Source organism: Notothenia coriiceps, unplaced genomic scaffold (genome assembly GCF_000735185.1).
Source record: "Notothenia coriiceps isolate Sejong01 unplaced genomic scaffold, NC01 NC01_scaffold00037250, whole genome shotgun sequence".
Lineage (NCBI taxonomy): Eukaryota > Metazoa > Chordata > Actinopteri > Perciformes > Nototheniidae > Notothenia > Notothenia coriiceps.
In genome coordinates this window covers 14,297,472-14,315,886 of record NW_011369951.1, presented here as the reverse complement: position 1 = coordinate 14,315,886, position 18,415 = coordinate 14,297,472, and the positions used below count along the sequence as shown (strand labels likewise).

General features: G+C 40.4%; 1 protein-coding gene across 1 annotated transcript in view; it reads left to right on the top strand.

The window, feature by feature from the left end:
• The window catches only part of pik3cg (phosphatidylinositol-4,5-bisphosphate 3-kinase, catalytic subunit gamma), a 113,325-nt gene extending 105,170 nt beyond the window's left edge, over window positions 1-8,155 (top strand). The window contains exons 12-24 of the mRNA XM_010796419.1: window positions 135-233; window positions 322-457; window positions 2,816-2,881; window positions 3,146-3,289; window positions 3,362-3,443; window positions 3,563-3,666; window positions 4,440-4,586; window positions 4,662-4,752; window positions 4,841-4,971; window positions 5,845-5,956; window positions 6,121-6,278; window positions 6,433-6,514; window positions 7,035-8,155. Of these exons, the coding sequence (XP_010794721.1) occupies window positions 135-233; window positions 322-457; window positions 2,816-2,881; window positions 3,146-3,289; window positions 3,362-3,443; window positions 3,563-3,666; window positions 4,440-4,586; window positions 4,662-4,752; window positions 4,841-4,971; window positions 5,845-5,956; window positions 6,121-6,278; window positions 6,433-6,514; window positions 7,035-7,234 (1,552 nt within the window). The 3' untranslated portion in view covers window positions 7,235-8,155. The remainder of the gene's footprint in view (window positions 1-134; window positions 234-321; window positions 458-2,815; window positions 2,882-3,145; window positions 3,290-3,361; window positions 3,444-3,562; window positions 3,667-4,439; window positions 4,587-4,661; window positions 4,753-4,840; window positions 4,972-5,844; window positions 5,957-6,120; window positions 6,279-6,432; window positions 6,515-7,034) is intronic.
• Window positions 8,156-18,415: the final 10,260 nt, after the last annotated feature.

Sequence of the window (18,415 nt, the reverse complement as noted above, 5' to 3'; positions counted from 1 at the left end):
ATTATTATTATTATTTTTGTATTATTGTTTCACATGTTCGAAATAAATCAAATCAAATTCTTTAGCCTTCATTACCCATCCCCTCTGACTAGAAGATCTCTTACTGATAGACATGTCCTCCTGTCTCTCCTCAGGGCCTACCCTAAGCTGCTGGCCTCAGTCAGGTGGGGGAAACAGGAAGACGTCCTGGCAACGCATCGTCTGCTGGAGCGCAGCAGTGCGTGGGACAGCAGGTAAGATCTGATTGTGTGTACGTAATATGTACGTGTCCTCAGAAGCTTCAGTGTCCTCTCAGCTGTCCCCCTTGTTGTCCCCGCTCAGTGGTCTGGATGTGGGTCTGGCCATGCAGATGCTGGACTGTCACTACTCAGACGCTCAGGTCCGCTCCATGGCCGTCAGGAAGCTGGAGACTCTGGAGGACGACGATGTGCTCCGATACCTCCTTCAGCTCGTCCAGGTGATGCTCTTCACCATCTCTGTCTTTAGGCTAAGCATTTCTTCCAGTTGTCTTTTATACATACATATGTGTCCCCGGTGTGTCAGGTGACTCACAAAGTGTCCGCAAATACAACCCTCTCTCTTTTCCTCCGTACCCACATCTCTAAAAACGGGGGTACAACGGAGCTGATCCAGATTTGCGTCCGATATGACGTAATATCGGAAATGCAGGCTAGCTTTACACCCTATCAGAAACGCCGCTATCAGAAACAATGCACGACGTGTTTAGGAAGTAATATGGTTTGTGTTAGGGCTGCTCGATTATGGCAAAAATCATAATCTTGATTATTTGGGTCAATTATTGTAATTGCGATTATTAAATGCGATTATTCATTGACTTTGAAAAAATCCATTTATTGGAGAAATTGTTTTTGAACAGTATATGTTTACAGTTGGTTACCCTGAACTCTAAGTATAATTCAACTAAAAAATTAAAAAAATGAAACAAAAGGTAATAATAATAATACAAAAATAATCGTTTTATTTCGATTACGTTGTTTTCGTAATCATTCCAAGCGATAATCGCGATTAAAATACGATTAAAATACGATTAAAATACGATTAATTGAGCAGCCCTAGTCTGTGTTTACATTAGCATCGCTTACACTCAGAGCTAACCTGTACTGGAGAGAGAATGTGTAATTATGAGCTCCCCCCCTTTTTTTTTTTAAAGCTACGGACCCAGAATCAGCACTTCTCTAACAGGGCTGAAATAGAGAGGTATGAGGGATGTCTAGAATGGGTGATCTGTTTGGTATTTTGAGCAAAACACGCCATAGACATATTTTGTATATATCTGAGACCTATAATATATGCCTGCAAATAGTATAATAGGAGACCTTTAATATATCTGTGGTTATATTCTATTCATTTGACATTGTTGAGCAACCAGAGGATTGCCTGCAGAAAAAGATGCTAGTGATCAGAGTAAAGTGCTTTGTTGACTCTGAGCCTCACTCTCCTGATTCCCAGGAAGCAGCAGCTCATGGAAAGGTCAACAGATGTTTGCTGTATTAGCTGACTTTGCATGAGCAGTAAAACAAATGTACTGTTGTCACGGAAAAGATAGGAAAATGACTCCACAGTAATCTGCTGTCTCTGTATTATACAAGACAAATATATTCATAGAGAAGTACTCTTCTGACTTTGTTTGACTGATTTAGATCCTTTCCCAAATATTTAAAACACTTTCTTTATAACACAATGCCTGAGATCGCCTCTCATTTAATTTCTGTTCACTTTCTAAACTAAGCATGGCAAAATCACACAGGGGAAAAAGTAAATACAGGGTCAAATACTTACTAACTTAATCATGTTCACTTAATCACAATTTAATGTGAAAGGAAAGTGATGGATTTATCAATAAAAATAATGTTGTTGCGTCATAAGTCTACTGTACGACAAAGAAGCGCTTTATTATATATATACTATTTATTAAGTATGTCCGTCCGTCCATCCGTCCACTCTCTGCTTCCCTTAGGTCACATTTGCATGTCAGTGAGCACAAAGAGCTCTGTGTGAATATCATGTCCACACTCTGCATCATCATCATCATCATCATCATCATCATCATCATCATCATCATCATCATCATCATCATCATCATCATCATCATCATCATCATCATCATCGTCACACTCTAACCTGTCTGCTGTTGGGCCTTTCCATGCGCAGAGTAGTTCAAATATACAGCTTTTAATATCAGAGACGCCCGATACAATACATTTATTTTGTATGTCAGTGGCGAGCCGTGACTTTTATACCTAGGCCTCTCTGACTCTGTTATTTTAAATACAATTAAATAAAGTTATTTTGGTAAAACTAATGAAAAATGTAACAACAAAAAAATATTAAATTTTTTCTTTTTTTTAAATAAATGTTTTTTTTTTTATGTTTTCAAATATTATTTTTTGGAATATCTTACAGAGGGCCTAGAGGGCCCTAACGGCTCGCCACTGGTGTATGTTATTTTTGTAATTTGTGTACCCCCTCCTAGGCATTGAAAGATTGCATCTGTATGTCCGACCCTATTCAATATTCAAACCTGTTTTTGCCATGTCTTGAATCTGGCTTTTTTCACATCCGCTTTCAAAATGTCAACCTGCCGCATTCTATGGGATTCCCACCATGTGGTTTGGCGTGTATCCAGAGGCGGTGTAAATGGCTTTCACATGACAACAAATCAATTCCTTGTGTCAAAAAATAAGTGTTTTTGAAACCACAAAATCAAGTAATTGAAGATGCATTTATCAGAAATAAGCCACATTGCCATGCCTTGAGTTTTTTGACGAATAAAATGTCTTTCTTTTTTTTTCAGGCAGTGAAGTTTGAACCGTACCATGACAGCGCCCTGGTCAGGTTCCTGCTGAAGAAAGCTCTGAGGGTGTGTGTGTGTGTGTGTGTGTGTGTGTGTGTGTGTGTGTGTGTGTGTGTGTATAGACATATACTTAAAAGTAATCAAATCTAAAAAGTTCTGGAAAAATAAAGGAAGATTGTGACCAAATGTTTTTATTGTGTTTTCAAGGACAGTACATGTTCATTAATTATACCCCCATTGAGCACTTACATTACTCACCTTGCCCACGTCTGACCGTAGCTCTCTGCACCCACACTATCATTTTTATATGAGTAATCTTTCCGTCCACAGAGTAAGCGTATCGGTCACTTCCTCTTCTGGTTCCTGCGCAGTGAGATCGCTCAGTCCATGCACTACCAGCAGAGGTACGCCGTGCTGCTGGAGGCCTACCTCAGAGGCTGTGGGGAGGAAATGCTTCAAGACTTCAGGAAACAGGTGAGGCAGAGGTCCTCGAACACAACACTGTGTACATAACAAATCAGCTAATAATGAAGTGATGCTGTCCAGGTGGAGATGACGGAGGCTCTGCAGAAAGTCACCCGAGAGATGAAGGCCATGTACGCCGACAAGTACGACATTACTACACAAGGTCGGGAGGAATAAAAGCAAAGAGTGTTATAAGTTCACTATCGATGTTCTATTGGTTCCTTTGTGTAGTTCTTGAGTTTGTGTAGTGAAACTGCAACCGTGTGTGTGTGTGTGTATCAGTGGTGTTTCAGCTGCGTCAGAAGCTGGAGACTCTTCAGTCGTCCATTTCTCTCAAGAGTTTCAGAGTCCCTTACGATCCTGGACTAAGAGCTGGAGCCCTGCTGGTGAGGGGCACGCACGCACGCACGCACGCACGCACGCGAACACACGCGAACACACACACACACACACACACACACACACACACACACACACACACACACACACACACACACACACACCAAGGTGTCAAGTAGAAAGCAAATAATAACAAAAATACCAAACCGGTGGTGTATAGGGAAATGAACAGTGGATATGTCTTTCTTAATTTATTCTATTCTACTATTTCAACAATTAGACAGTTTATGCATCCGATAAAGAAACAACATGTGTAGAAGCGGGAGGGCTGAAAGCATATCTTATCCAGAGGTAGCTCTCCCGTTAGTCATCCAGTTGCAGGATAAAGAAAAAAAAGATAATTCCGTAATTAAATACGCCCACAGAAAATCCAAATTCTATATATACATACACATACATATGTACACATATACATACACCCATTTCCAGGTTGAAAATAAAGTAACAAAAATAACAAAATAAATTCCTACAAGTCCATGTTCAGATAACAAAACAGTTTAATTTCTCATCCTATTTTTATATAAACTAAGATAATTAGAGTTATTATAATTATCATTATTGTTATTATCATATATCCATATCATCTTTAAATCGGTTTTTTAGTTAAGCCAAAGGCAAAATGACCGGAAAAAAATATACAAAAAAAATTCAACAAAAACAGCAGCTAGGTAGATATACCCATTATTGGTTAGTTAGAGTATATTCATTTATTATAGTATATTATATTTATTTGAGATACATACCGTTTGTGCACTTTCAGATCGAGCAGTGTAAAGTGATGGCGTCTAAGAAGAAGCCGCTGTGGCTGCAGTTCAAAAGGGCCGACCCCACCACCCTGTCCAAGGACCCCATCGGCATCATCTTCAAAGACGGGGATGACCTCAGGCAGGACATGCTCATCCTGCAGGTGAGCGGCGTCACACTGTAACACACACATTGTGACTCCTCGGAGGACTCAAAGTTCACTCGTGTGTCCCTGTAGATCCTGCTGATCATGGAGTCCATCTGGGAGACGGAGTCCCTGGATCTCTGCCTGCTGCCGTACGGCTGCATCTCCACCGGGAACAGAATAGGTCGGTCATTCAGCGGAGAACATTACAGATGAGAATATTACAGCCATTCTGTGAGATTGACCCCTCCTCTATCGTTGTTGTATTGCAGGTATGATAGAGATTGTGAAGGACGCCACCACCATCGCTAACATCCAGCAGAGTGTGGTGGGGAGCACGGGGGCTTTTAAAGATGAAATCCTCTATCAGTGGCTGCGGGACAAGTGTGTCTGCGAGGACAAGGTACTCCCTCAGGACCTGCTTAATTTGATGGACTATATCCAGATGTTTTTAACCTGAAACACTTTCTAATGCATTGCTCTGTAGACCTGTGTGCTGGGTGTGGTTTATGGATTCAATGTTGTGATGGTGGTGACTCCAGCTGCTGCTGTTTATCAGATGTGAGAGGAAGTGGCAGTGTGACAGACAGGAAGGAAGCACAAACACACACAGACTCACACACTGTAGCCCCAACACCTGTCTCAGTGCCTATATCTTCTTTTTTAGATGTTCCTGCCCCGGTTTAAGATATCAGTTTCATCTCTAAGTTTGCATTTCAACAGAAAGGATATTAAGTTAAATGTCCCTTAAGAGAAGGATTACTGAATTATATAATATAAACCTGATATATAACACCATGTAACTTCTTTATATTACTAAAGCCTTTTTAGAACTGGAGCACTATAGCTGCAGAACTACTGAATCACAATAGATAAGATAAGGGGTACTTTATAAATACCATTAGCCGTGCGCTTTTATTATATTATCCTATGATTATTAACAAGGAAAATGTATACTGTAGTTGTTACTGTCTGTACCTCTACCTCAGAAAGTCACATGTATCTGTTTTGATCAATATCGTAGATAAGCAAATATACACGGTATGATAACCATCTACTTTATTACCTTGGTTTACCACGGTAATAATATATGGCTTCTATGTTTCCATGTCTCATACTTCACAGTTTATGTTTATATCCACGGTGAAACTTGATGGAAGAGGGAAGTTTTACACATTTGCATAGCTGACAGTAGTCCAGTCTACAGCTCCAGAGACTAAAGAGGAGTTGAACTGGGAGAATAACGCAGGAAGTTCACAATATGTTATCCCTGTAGTTCCAGCAGGCGGTGGAGAAGTTCCTGTACTCCTGCGGGGGCTACTGCGTGGCTACCTACGTCCTGGGGATCGGGGATCGCCACAACGACAACATCATGATCACCGAATCTGGTACTGACTGCTTTTGTCTGGAATCAGAAATAAATATAATCATGCAGCCATTTCCCACTGGTTTTTGTAAATGTGCATCACATGTCAAAGGGAAGCAAGTAGTTCAGGAAACGCAGAAAACTAAAAAAAGGTCTAAAAAACGAACTTCTATTGTGTTCCTGCAGGGAATCTCTTCCACATCGACTTTGGGCACATCCTGGGGAATTACAAGAGCTTCATGGGAATCAGTAAGGAGTGGGTTCCCTTCGTGCTCACACCAGACTTCCTGTATGTCATGGGAACATCCGGGAAGAAAAGCAGCCCTCACTTCTTGAAGTTCCAGGTGCATTAAATCACTAATGCACTAAACCCACCATTATTTAACATGTCATAATGCAATTACACAAACATCCCATGCCATTCATGTGTCAAATCTCCTGCGTTATCCACAAGTATACACACTTTGCTGTATTATACCTGCTTTCTCTGTGTCTCAGGACGTGTGTGTGAAGGCGTACCTCGCCCTGCGGCACCACACCAACCTGCTCATCATCCTCTTCTCCATGATGCTGATGACCGGTAACACTTCCCTCTGATACAACTCAAAGCTTTCTGTTGAGTGCTCTTTCACAGCACAACAAAACCTGTTTGTTCACACAATTTATTTACTTGAAATATCAAGGTAAGGTACGTTAGCATATTTTCAGACACAGAGGAAATTCAAAGTGCTTTACATCAACATTAACACTTAAGAAGAAGACAAAAGAAAGGAACACATTAAATAAACAAAATGGAAGAACAGATTCATAAAAACCATGCATAGAAGAGATACAGAATAGTTTAAAAACAACGGTGAAGACCTCAGGTTTTTGGGAAGATTGTTCCATTTTTGGGGTGCATAAAAACTAACAGTGTGACTGAAATATAATCATGGCCTTTTTCCACTTGTCTCACCCGCACACCCGCTGTGTTTTAGGCTCAGATTCAAGTTTACTTTTGTATATAAAATGTATTTTTGAGATAATGAATGGCAGATATATGGATAAATGCTCATATGAGAGTCTGAAAAGTGATTCTCTTATATTTTTACCATCACCAGGCATGCCCCAGCTGACCAGTAAGGAGGACATTGAGTACATCCGGGAGGCGCTGACTGTGGGCCGCAGCGAGGAGGAGGCGCAGCGCCACCTGCTGGACCAGATTGAGATCTGCAGGGAGAAGGGCTGGATGGTTCAGATCAACTGGTTTGTTCATCTGGTGCTGGGCATCAAGCAGGGCGTGGAGAAACGCTCCACTTAGGACTCTTTCATTACCCTTCGGACCTTTCTGTTTCTTTACTTGAAGTAAACAAGTCTTACGCCACATTTCAACTGAAGACTGAACATTTCAAATTAATCGCACAATGATTTTTGCTAAAACAGATTTTTAGACTACCTGTCATTTCAACAAAAAATATATTTATAGGGAAGAATAATGAGAGATTGATAACCAAGAGATGGATTTATACTGCTGTATGGAAAAAGGCTGGAACTTTAAGAGCAAAACTACTTTTAAACTGTGGTACAGCACTCATGCACAATAAATTAAATCTGGTTTTTTTGATTTCATAGTGAGGAGGAAGATACATTCTGCCTGTTTTATTGCACTGCTTGGACCAAGTTTTAAAAACTCAATAACATTAAAATGAGTTTTTTTACAATGATTATAAATGCCCAAGTCTTTGCCCGATCACAGAGTCAAGCTACTTCCTGTTTCGAGTCAAAGTCATTTCCTGCTGAACAGACACATTTAGTTAACATTTCATTCTGGCTGAAGCAGTGTCCCTTGACTCCATCTTTAAAGGATTCATCCGTTAAGTGATTTTATATTCAAAACATTTTCTTTTTAAAAACACTGTGCAAGGAATTGTTCCTGGTTTTAAAACGCTGTAATATCAATGTTGTGTTTGAGGTGAGAGTTGTAATATTTACATTATCAACAACAATTTCCATTTGCAATCATCGCTAAGCCATACTTCCTAAATGTCATAGAAAAGTTGAGGCTTTAAAGGTCCCATGACATGCTTTTCCGGTTATTACCTGTCCCCTTGTGTGTTATGTAGCTTTTTATGCATGTACAGTAAACGGTCTGTAGAGTCACAAAAGTACACCCTGTAGCGAGTAAAGTGGGCTCATAGGGAGGGGGGGGGCAGGAGCTCCAACAAGACGTTTAGGACAGACAGTGAATGAGACTGCCAAGGCACACNGGGGGGGGGCAGGAGCTCCAACAAGACGTTTAGGACAGACAGTGAATACACATACTATACAGAGATGCTGTATGAGAAACAAATGTGAGTTTTGAACATTGAACAATGTAAATCTATTCTGGTAGACCTCAACAATGGAATTATGATCAGTAGAAATGGCCATGTCATGGGACCTTTAAAAAAAAAAGAAGAAAATCCCAAATGTTGTATTAAAAGTGAAATGTAATCATGCTAAATGTTTGCTGTTGTTGACCTGTGGCACATGCTGGTCAGTGCTGTGCTCACTTTTTATAGTATGTGGAGATATAAGTATATTTTGAGAATATACTAATAATAATTTGTTACTGCCATCAATACAATCACTCAATTTTAAATCTCAATCGTAATATTTCTTAAAAATACAATCAAGGAAACAACTTTGAATGAAAGAAACACATTTTTTTGTCTATATTTTTTATTATGACAGACATAAATCCCAACAGTGACTGACACCACCACAGATTGTGTATGTATGAATAGCATCCTTTTTTTTTCATGAGCCCAAGTTACTTCCCTGTTTTTTAGCATCATTAGCATCAGCAGTATTTGTTCTATGGCTTGCATTTCTCTTTTTTCTGAAAAAACGTTTTGTAATAAAGCCTTTTGTGACTGTAAATGCTTCCAATCAGTGATTCTGGAAATAACTTAATTTGAACGTGCTGGTATCAGACCTTTCACAATGTGTTAGTCAGACTTTCCCTCGCTCACATCGTGTCTCAGAAAGGGGTTATTCTGATCCTGAGCTCATCAAAATCATTGCAAATATTAACTGTGATAATAACTGACATTTACCACAAGATGGAGCAACATCAACACTTACACCATACCGAGCATTTACTCCACTTGCTCTCAAACGTCTTCCTTCCTTCCTGTCAGCTTCCCATTTATCTTTTCATCCTTCTCCTCTCCCTCGAACTCAACTACTTCTGAGACACATTTGTTTTTTTCCTCATAGAAAGGCTGCTTGTCCAGTTATAGCTGAATGCATCTTGAAGATCCTTAAAACAAAAATATTTTTGCTGGTCCGACTTTCCAATTAGTAACAGAACGATTTGGAAGACATGACACCAGTTTCACATACTCTGTAGCTTTTATTGAATCCCAGCTTCAGTCTGCTCCGACAGGTTTGAGAAAAGTGGAACAAAGTGGAGCGTCGAGGATCGATTCCCTCTCTCTATTATCTCTGGTTCCTCTCCAGGAAGACATGAACCAGATCAGACAGCGGGGGAAATCACAGTGTGTGCCCAAGTGAGGAGCCTTGAGAGTGGGGGCCTCCAGCCTGGGTTATTTCTGGGTCAGGCCTGGGTTGAAGTGAATTAGTATTGATGGTCCTCACAGGTGCGTGTGTGTACATTCTGACATGTATGTGATTGAGATGTGTGGGCATGAGGCACTTCACTCTATTTACGGCTTTGAGAACAGATTTCATGGTAACCTCTGAAATCGCGGTGTGATCTCCAGCTGCTGAACTTGTCTCCATCTTCCTTTTTAGCGTAACATGCTTTCTTTTGGCAAGGAAATGCTATCTGCTAAATGTGTTGTAAGTGGCATTTGAGCTATTACTAAACCTTTCCTGCTTTTTTTTCTTCCCTTAGCCTCATCATGATTAGGGTGAGATCCTAAAACTGTGCAAATGTGCTTTCAAACCTTGCTTTATTCCCCAAAATGCACTTCTTCGATTACTATTTTTTGGCTGTATGACCAATATCTCCCTCAATGTGACATAACTTTGCTTCAATTGGTGCCGCTGTGTATATTCGCATCTGTTTGTGCTCACCCTTATATTTGCATTGACTTTGAATGTGAGCCTTCTGTCTCTCTTCCAAGCAATTTGACATTTCAGATGCCCTATTTGAGCCTGAATTGGGCCACATTTCTGCGAGATTCTTGTCATGCAGTTTGAAGGAGGTTGAGACTGATTAATATCTGACTGGTGTAATTTGTGTCAGAACATTTAGCGGGCTGTCGCTGCAGGTTGAGCATTTCAGATTCATGTCTGCTGTGAAAAGATCTCCTTTTAAGCTGTTGTGGTATTATTTGGGTATTTTACAAGTTGTAGGATGTGTCGTCTCGACTGAGGCTGCTTTTTTAAATGTATGAACTGCTGCAGAACACTCTATATATGTTAATGTATTTTGGTTCAAAATGACAGCTTCAGTGTGAGGTACAAGCTGTGACGATAAAAGCTTCTGGTCGAGCACTTGATCAAATAAATTGCGCAGTGAAAGTAAAGACAACGTGTGTCTGTCCAGATTTATGGGGGCTGGTGTAAAGGGGGGCACTCAACCCTGTAAAGTTAACCATTTTGCATTATTTCTGATGATATTACATTTACTAGAACTCACAAGTTCCTTTGTGAGCTTCAGGAGGGCTGGTTGGCAGATTTTGTAACTAGCTAGTTTTGCTAGCCTAGCTCTTTGACGTTATGCTAAGCTAACCACATGCAGACTGTACATTACATTATATTACATTTCATTTAGCTGACGCTTTTATCCAAAGCTGACTTACAATTACCGATTACAGGGACATTCTCCCTGGAGTGACTAAGGGCTAAGTGCCTTACTCAAGGGCACACTAGTGGTGGTGTTCCTGGCGGGATTTGAACTCACACCTTCCGATCTTCAGCCCACCTCACTAGATTAGACCACCACTACCACTGAAGCCTAGCCACTGTGGTTTACACTACAACCAACAACAGGCTGTACGTCATTTTCAATGGAAGCATGTGACATAAGGTTGCAAATTTAGGACCTGGACTTGTCACTGCATGACGCCATACAAATAAAAGTCAACCTTTTTTCAGTGCCCCAAGGATGCAGGGATCGTCCAACCATACACATGTTTTTGGTTCACCTTGTTCTATTCAATCCAAAACAATTCCGTTAGCTACTTCTCAGTGCTATTTACCAACATAACTGGTTCAGATAGAGCTTGAATAATCTTGAATCTTAAAGTGACCTTTCAGAATATTTATCTGGGCAGGCTACACAACAGTTAAATCGCCCACATGAGCACAGAGCAGCATTTATTCCGAACTTGACCTTTAGGTGGTTTCCTAGATTACAACACTCAGCCGTTAATATTCCAGCCTTTAATATTTAACACCCTGAACATATCCGTACCGGCTGTAACTGAACACTCAAAATGAAGATGTATTTGTGTGTGTGTTTGTGCCGCTGTGTGTGTGTGCGGCAGCTGCTGCATGTGCCACATCAGATACCCTTACTGACAGAATAAGATTGTGTGTGTGTCACCCAACACTGCCTCTCACACTCTTTCTGTATGTAGCATCAGTTACCGTACAATTAGTTGAGGATGTTGGCCAAGCAATTAGACTGGCACAAAGTAGAATCACACCACCCTGCAGGCAGCTTGTTTCATCATTCATTTCATCAATTATTCCCTGAAATGGGCAAAGGGAAATTAATACCTTGGCGTACGTGTTGCAGAGATATAGAAATATAGAAAAATACTTCTGGGGAGAAGTACATAACTACAGCTCCCAGGGTGCATTTTGGCAACAGACATCCTATCACTGAGCCGAGATAATGCTTTTAAGAAAACAGATTTTGTAATCTGCAGATTAAATCAATCCGCTTTTAATTTATGATTCTATTTGGGGTGAATTCCCAAACACAACACATTTTATTTTTTTTTTTTTAAATTGTAAAATCTATAACTAATATTTAAAATTACGTGACACCTCAACCCTTTCTAATATTCCTTGATATTTTTTTGTATATGAATGAACAGACTTTCTGTCATTGTTCAGCTGGTATCAGCCTGATTATGTGAGGCTGCACTTGAACTTAAGGACCTAGTAAGTAGCGACTGGTAATGAAGGCTAATCCTTTATGTCACCCGTGCCTGATGTGATTTGCCATTATCCCCTAATTTTAGACATTTCATTTGCATTCGGATGCCTCTTCATGGTCTTAATCTCAATGTATGGGACCTTAAAGAGTCCCTCAGGTTTGCAGCTAAACCTGAACAGAAGGTGCAGTGATTAATGCACATTAGAGGCCCAATAATCTCTGCTTGTCTCTGTGTGCCCGTAATTCCCCAGCAGAACACCCAATCAGCCAGCTGCTCTGTTACACATGAGCAGTGCGGCGTTCACAACAAGTTGCAGTTTATGTTGACCAGACAGCCATTTGAAGGAGCGTGTAGACCGGGCAGCACTAAGCTAATAGGGAGCCAAGTCCTTTCCCCACCAGCAGTATGGCTGACTGACGGACTCAAACCAAACCAGGCCTGCCTCTCAGCTGGAGTCACTCAGAGTTGAGGCGAAATGGCTCTCCGTAAAACCCCCTCCTCTACCTTTGCAGGTTAGTGCCACAGTAACTATAGGAAACCCACCAGGACTTTCCTTTGTGCTTCCTGTCCCTGCTGGATTCTCAGCCAACAAAAAGGACACATTAGACAGGACCACCGTAGAGTAACCCGCCCATTGTCCCTTCCCATATCCCCCCTGTGTGTGTGTGTGTGTGTGTGTGTGTGTGTGTGTGTGTGTGTGTGTGTGTGTGTGTGTGTGTGTGTGTGTGTGTGTGTCAGCAGGCCGTGTGGGCAGCCGTCAACAGGCAGCTCTTCAGCAGGCAGCGGTGTACAGTTGCATGTGAGGCTGCTGTAGTTTAATCTGATTATTCATTCAGGGGCCTCTGCGGTACAAAAAGTGATCCCCATGTTCTCAGCTTGTCTCCTGGAGAAATTATTCAATACTGTTTATGTATAAACGGATCCAATCACTTTTTAAGCATTATTTTATCTGAGACATGTGCTCAGGCAGGGTAGTTAACTGGGTTAGTTTACATCGATGCTGTGCTTTACCGTAAGTGAGCAGAGGAAGCTGTTAGGTTAGCAGCAGGTAAGTGCTAAGCTAAGCCTTGTAAGGCAAAGGCAAAACAAAGCTGTTATGCTGATATTAACTGATGATTTGGCAGCTCTTGGATGTTAGGAATACTATTGAGCCTTCCTGTAAGTTTAATTTTCCAAAGTCATTATAATACCGCGGTGACTGTGCAGTCAACATGTCGATGCATCCTTGGGCAAGATTCTTGACCCTGAGTTGCTCCCGATGGAAATGTGTGATGTTAGTTTCCAAGAGTTCCACTGCTCTGTATGAATGAGGTGTGAAAGGGTGAATGACTTGTAGTATGTCATGCGCTTTGAGGGGTCTTAAAAACCTGATAAAGCGCTATATAAGTAAGTAATTTACCATATCCTTGATGGGAGATGGCCGATAGCCGCTAGCCAATAATGACATCCCTGCTGTTGTACACACTACTTTGTTTTGGCATTCTCTATTGTTCACCTAGAAGAGCACATGTGGCACGTTCCATCAGGGCTGTTGTATGGACAGTTATGTTTGAAGACAATACTCTTCTCCATCTCGTCAGAAATGTTGAACTCCAAAAATGTATCTTCTAGAATCTAGACACAAAGTGTTTTGTTTTAGCACACTTTGAAACTTCATGTTTCCACATCACACTTGTATGAGTTGCATACTGGACCAATCCCAATTATCTGTGCACATTTAAACAAAAATTCTTCATTTGGTTTGACTCACCAAAATACATCGTGTGTGTCACCTACGTATTGAATGCATTTCCCTGGTTATAAAACATTTGCGTAGCAGTCTTTTTCTTTTTACTTGTCTTTTGTTGGCACATTACCACCACCTGTACATCAGTGGAAGAGTGTGAAACAGGATTGTGTGTCACCCACATGATCGAATGTGCATGACATAAACACAATGGGGACCCATTATAGAAAGAAATAGCTCCATAGTCATAACAGAGGGGGAAAACCTTGAGAAACATCCGTACATGAATGTAAAAGCTGCATAGAATACATATATAATATAAGTGACAACAACCATAACATATTTTCAAATTGATAATATTAAGAAATATTGTGGATTTCACAATGCTTTGTTAATGCTCCAGGTTTGCAGATTTTATCTTGTGAAAATATTTGCATAATGCACAAAGAGTGTAGTTTAATGTATATGGCAATAACATCAAACCAATTTAGTGAGAAAATGCAACATAGCACACCATGTATATGTGACATAAATATTCATCTTCACAGATTCCCCACACGTTATGCTAAATAAAGCATTGTGACAGTTCTACAAGATGGATCGTCCACAAATGCGTTAGAATAATATTTCCAAAAGCTTCTCTCACATCTGTAAATTAAAGAACTATGAACGGCTATTTCCAAGAAAACCAAATACTTTTGTTTAATTGATTTTATACTTTATTTTCAATCCAGAAACATTCAACAGAGCCTCATTTTTGATGCCCTGATCTATATTTATGCATGAGGGATTTTCTCATCCAATCCCCTCCCACCAGATTGAAACTGGCGACCTTCCAGTTGCTGGCCCGCTCTCTAACCTCCAGGCTACTGCGCTGCTGTGAGGAGGAGAAACACAACTGTTGCTATCTACACATAGATATCTTATCTTTAAGGTGTTTCAATGCTTCAATACCTAAACGTTTCCCCTCTGTTGACCTTGTTAATACAGTAGGCTATGTTTAAGTGTTGTAAAGTACAACCTAGGTGGATGAGAGAGATGAAACGGAGAGAGCTGTCCGTGGTGCTGGAATCAGAGCACAGCACGTGGCCTGGTGCGTTACTATGGCTACAGCTGTCTGTATCCCTAAAATAACCATACACACACATAGTACACACACATAGTAACCTTATAATAAAAACGTCAATCTGTTGCGGTTCCTAAATACAGCAGTCAGATTGATAAAGATGAAGAAACGTTGAGAGCAACAGTGTTTCTTCTTCTTCTTCTTTTTTTTCTTCTTCTTCTTCTTCTTCTTCTTCTTCTTCTTCTTCTTCTTCTTCTTCTTCTTCTTCTTCTTCTTCTTCTTCCCTGCACCGTGCACATAATAAAACGACCATTTCCTTTTCCCTGTATTATACTGAGTCCTTTGTGTTTCGAGACGTGCTTTTGAGAGGTTGGCTTTCTGTCCTTTGTGAAGTGCTTTGATGCAGATTGACTGACACACAATTCAATTTGCACAGCGTGAAACAAAGCTACACTTGGCCACTTTGCATATTTGTGGCTACATGTCTGAGGTTTGATGAGGGAACTGCCATCGTATCCCTGCCTTTGAAAATACATGTGAGAAAAGTGGACGATGCTCTCCACAAGTTGCCTCTGAGCAAGGCTCCCTGAATGTTGCACTGGAGCTGTTTCGTGCTTTAAATTCAGAACTGTGTTTGTTCCGTGCAGTCTTTACATTAATATGTTTTTTGATACAGAAAATGTGTTGTGTAAAGAAGCATTTTTAAAGCAAAAGTTTTACATTTTGGATGAGAGGATGATTACTGCGATCATTTCCGTCTGGTATATAGCAGGCTAAAGTCAGTGGCTAGTTAGCTTAGCTTAGCATAATGACTGAAATTGAGAGGAAGCAGCTAGCCTGGCTCTGTCTAAAGCCGAGAAAATATACCAATTGCATCTTAAAAGCTCACTGATTTAGACTGCAGCTGTTTGAGGTGTTGTCAACAAAATTATCTCATCATTTAAGAATAAGTATGTTTTTAGGCATTATCGTTAATTAAAAACATTTTATCTTCTGGTAAGGAAACATTTCTGCAACTTCTGATTGGTTTACAGCAATCTGCTCTACATGAATGGAGACCTTTGTGCCGTAAGTTTTAATGCACCTTCTGTGGAAATCTTATACTCCACTGTCATCTGCATGCTGCTGTGAAATGTTCTGACTTTTTTTATTTGAATGTCTTTTCTGTATACATACTGTACATGCAAGAGTAATATCGACAATATTCTACAGATGTTGGTTCCCAGGGTGAAAACTCTTACATCTGCTGGAGAAGGAGCTGAAACTTTCATGTAAAACCGTGCACTTCCTTATATATTTTTAAAAGCTTACATCAATGTGATTAAAGGTGTCACTCAGTGAGCTAGAGATGCTGCTATATGCAGATTTGATTAACTGTCTGTTGGATTTTAAGGGTTGTTGAAAAAGCGTATTCCCCCACATATAAAAGTATTGATGGTCGATGTTTTGGCAGGAACAGAGACACTCTGCTGGCAAGGGCTCCCTGCAAAACTCAAGATACAGCAGCAACTTAAACTTAAAGTGGACCTATCATGCAAAATGCACTTTTGTACGTCTTTTATAAATGAATATATGTGTCCCCGGTGTGTCAGGGAACTCACCAAGTGTCAGAAAACACAACCCTCTCTCTTTTCTTCCATACCTAAATCTTTTAAAAACTGGGCTACAACGAGCGGACACAGATTCCATCCGAGTTGACGTCAGCCCGGAATAGTGTTGTTCACACGAGACGTGTCCGTTCACACGAGACCGCTCGAAAGCGCTGGAGATGCCGTAGTACATGTGTCAGGCCTGTAAGTGGCGCTGTAGTCCTGTCACAAAAGCAGCGAAGAAGACTTCTCACAGAATCAGCCCTTGCAAAAACAGGGCTGGAAAAGGGCAAATAGAAGCGAAATGAGGCATGGCTAAAATGCATGATCTGTTTGGTATTTTGAAAAAAAAACAAATAGACATGTTTTATATATGGCCCTACAATATATTTTTGAAATATAGCATGATAGGTCCACTTTAACTTTAAGTGACGTCAGCCCTAGATTCAGTATGCTTTAATGAACTAACAGCTTGAAAATATTTTCCTGCAAATGTGTGAAAATTACAGTCATGTTTTTGGAGGAACCATCTCTTTTATTCTTCAGTTAACAACAATTCTGAGGTGCATAAATGTGAAGTAAGCTTTGAAAGTGTTAGTTCGGCTGGTTGACTTTCCCTGGCTAGACAAAGAAAAGAGGACAAGATGTCAAAAAGAATCTGGATCAACTAAAAGGCGCCATGTTAACTTCAGTGTTTGGTCCCTGGTGGGACATATTTACCCAGAGTAACCTGGACCCTACAGTAGATGGACCTTTGATGTTGTACACTCAGTATGAGTTTTCAGGATGCTATACCCTGAGTGATAATCATTTCATTTCCACAATGATTATCTTTCAGAGTCATGGATTAATGGTGCGAGCTGTATACGAGGGTCCACAGCCCTCAGTGAGTCCTCCTCCATCCACAGCGAGGCCCTGTATCAACTGACCAAGGACGTGTCCTCAGTAGGACTGGAGCCCATGTCCTCTTGTAAAGAGGAGGTCTGCGCTGAGGAATCAGAGACTCTGCTGAAGGTAATTCAAGGACCACAGAAAGGACGAGTGTACAGAAAAACCACAAACAACAACATAATTAAGTACTTTTCCCCTAATTTGGGAACTAGTTTGGCATTAAAGCCTGCTCATACTCACTAGTCAAAAGTTAATCATGTAATATTTCCTGCATGGGTAATGGATTGCATAGCATTTCATCATTTCATGACTAAGCATAAAATAAAAAGGATCTCATTAAAATCTGTTATAATGATGGAGGACTCCGCTGTTCTGCAAGGTTTCTTTTTTCAAGATGTTTATTGTTGGTCTCTTTGAAAAGATAAATGTTAACTTGGATGTTTGGGAGCGTTGAAACCAAGAAGTGAAAACATGAGCTCAAGGTTAATGTTATTGCAGGGAAAATACTATTATAAGTCTGATATTAGTTTTATATGGTTTATATCTCTGTTGGGTAGAATGATTCCTCATTATGAGGAAGACAGAAATATAACTGGGACACATTTCTGTAGCAATGCTTCAGATACACTTTCTTACACTAGTTGCTTCTGTGACTGTGGCGTAGCAGAAAACTCAGGTCTCTCTCCAAGTAATATCAGTGGGCTGCTACCACACTGCAAAAAATACCAGTCTTCACCTGTCACTCTTTCAAATATGAGTAATATTTGTAATATATTTTGTTTAAACAGTAAAAGATCTCCTTGAAATGGCAAGTTGTTGGATCTATTTTTTCCATTCTGAAGGTGACATGTAGGGTGTATGTTTCATAAACAGAAACACATCTATAAACAGGTGAAAGCCCTCATAACATAATATAGATGTTTACAACCGTGACACAGATGTGCGTATGGAAAAAAGCCAACAAGAAATCAGAACGACATCTTTTAGCATCAAGACCACCTGACATATTGAAGACACTTTTTACAGTGTGGTATGCTCCGTGCCAAAGCGCGCGGCAGCTCCGGATCCCACAGTGTGAGAGATGGAGAGATGGTATCAGCAGCACGCG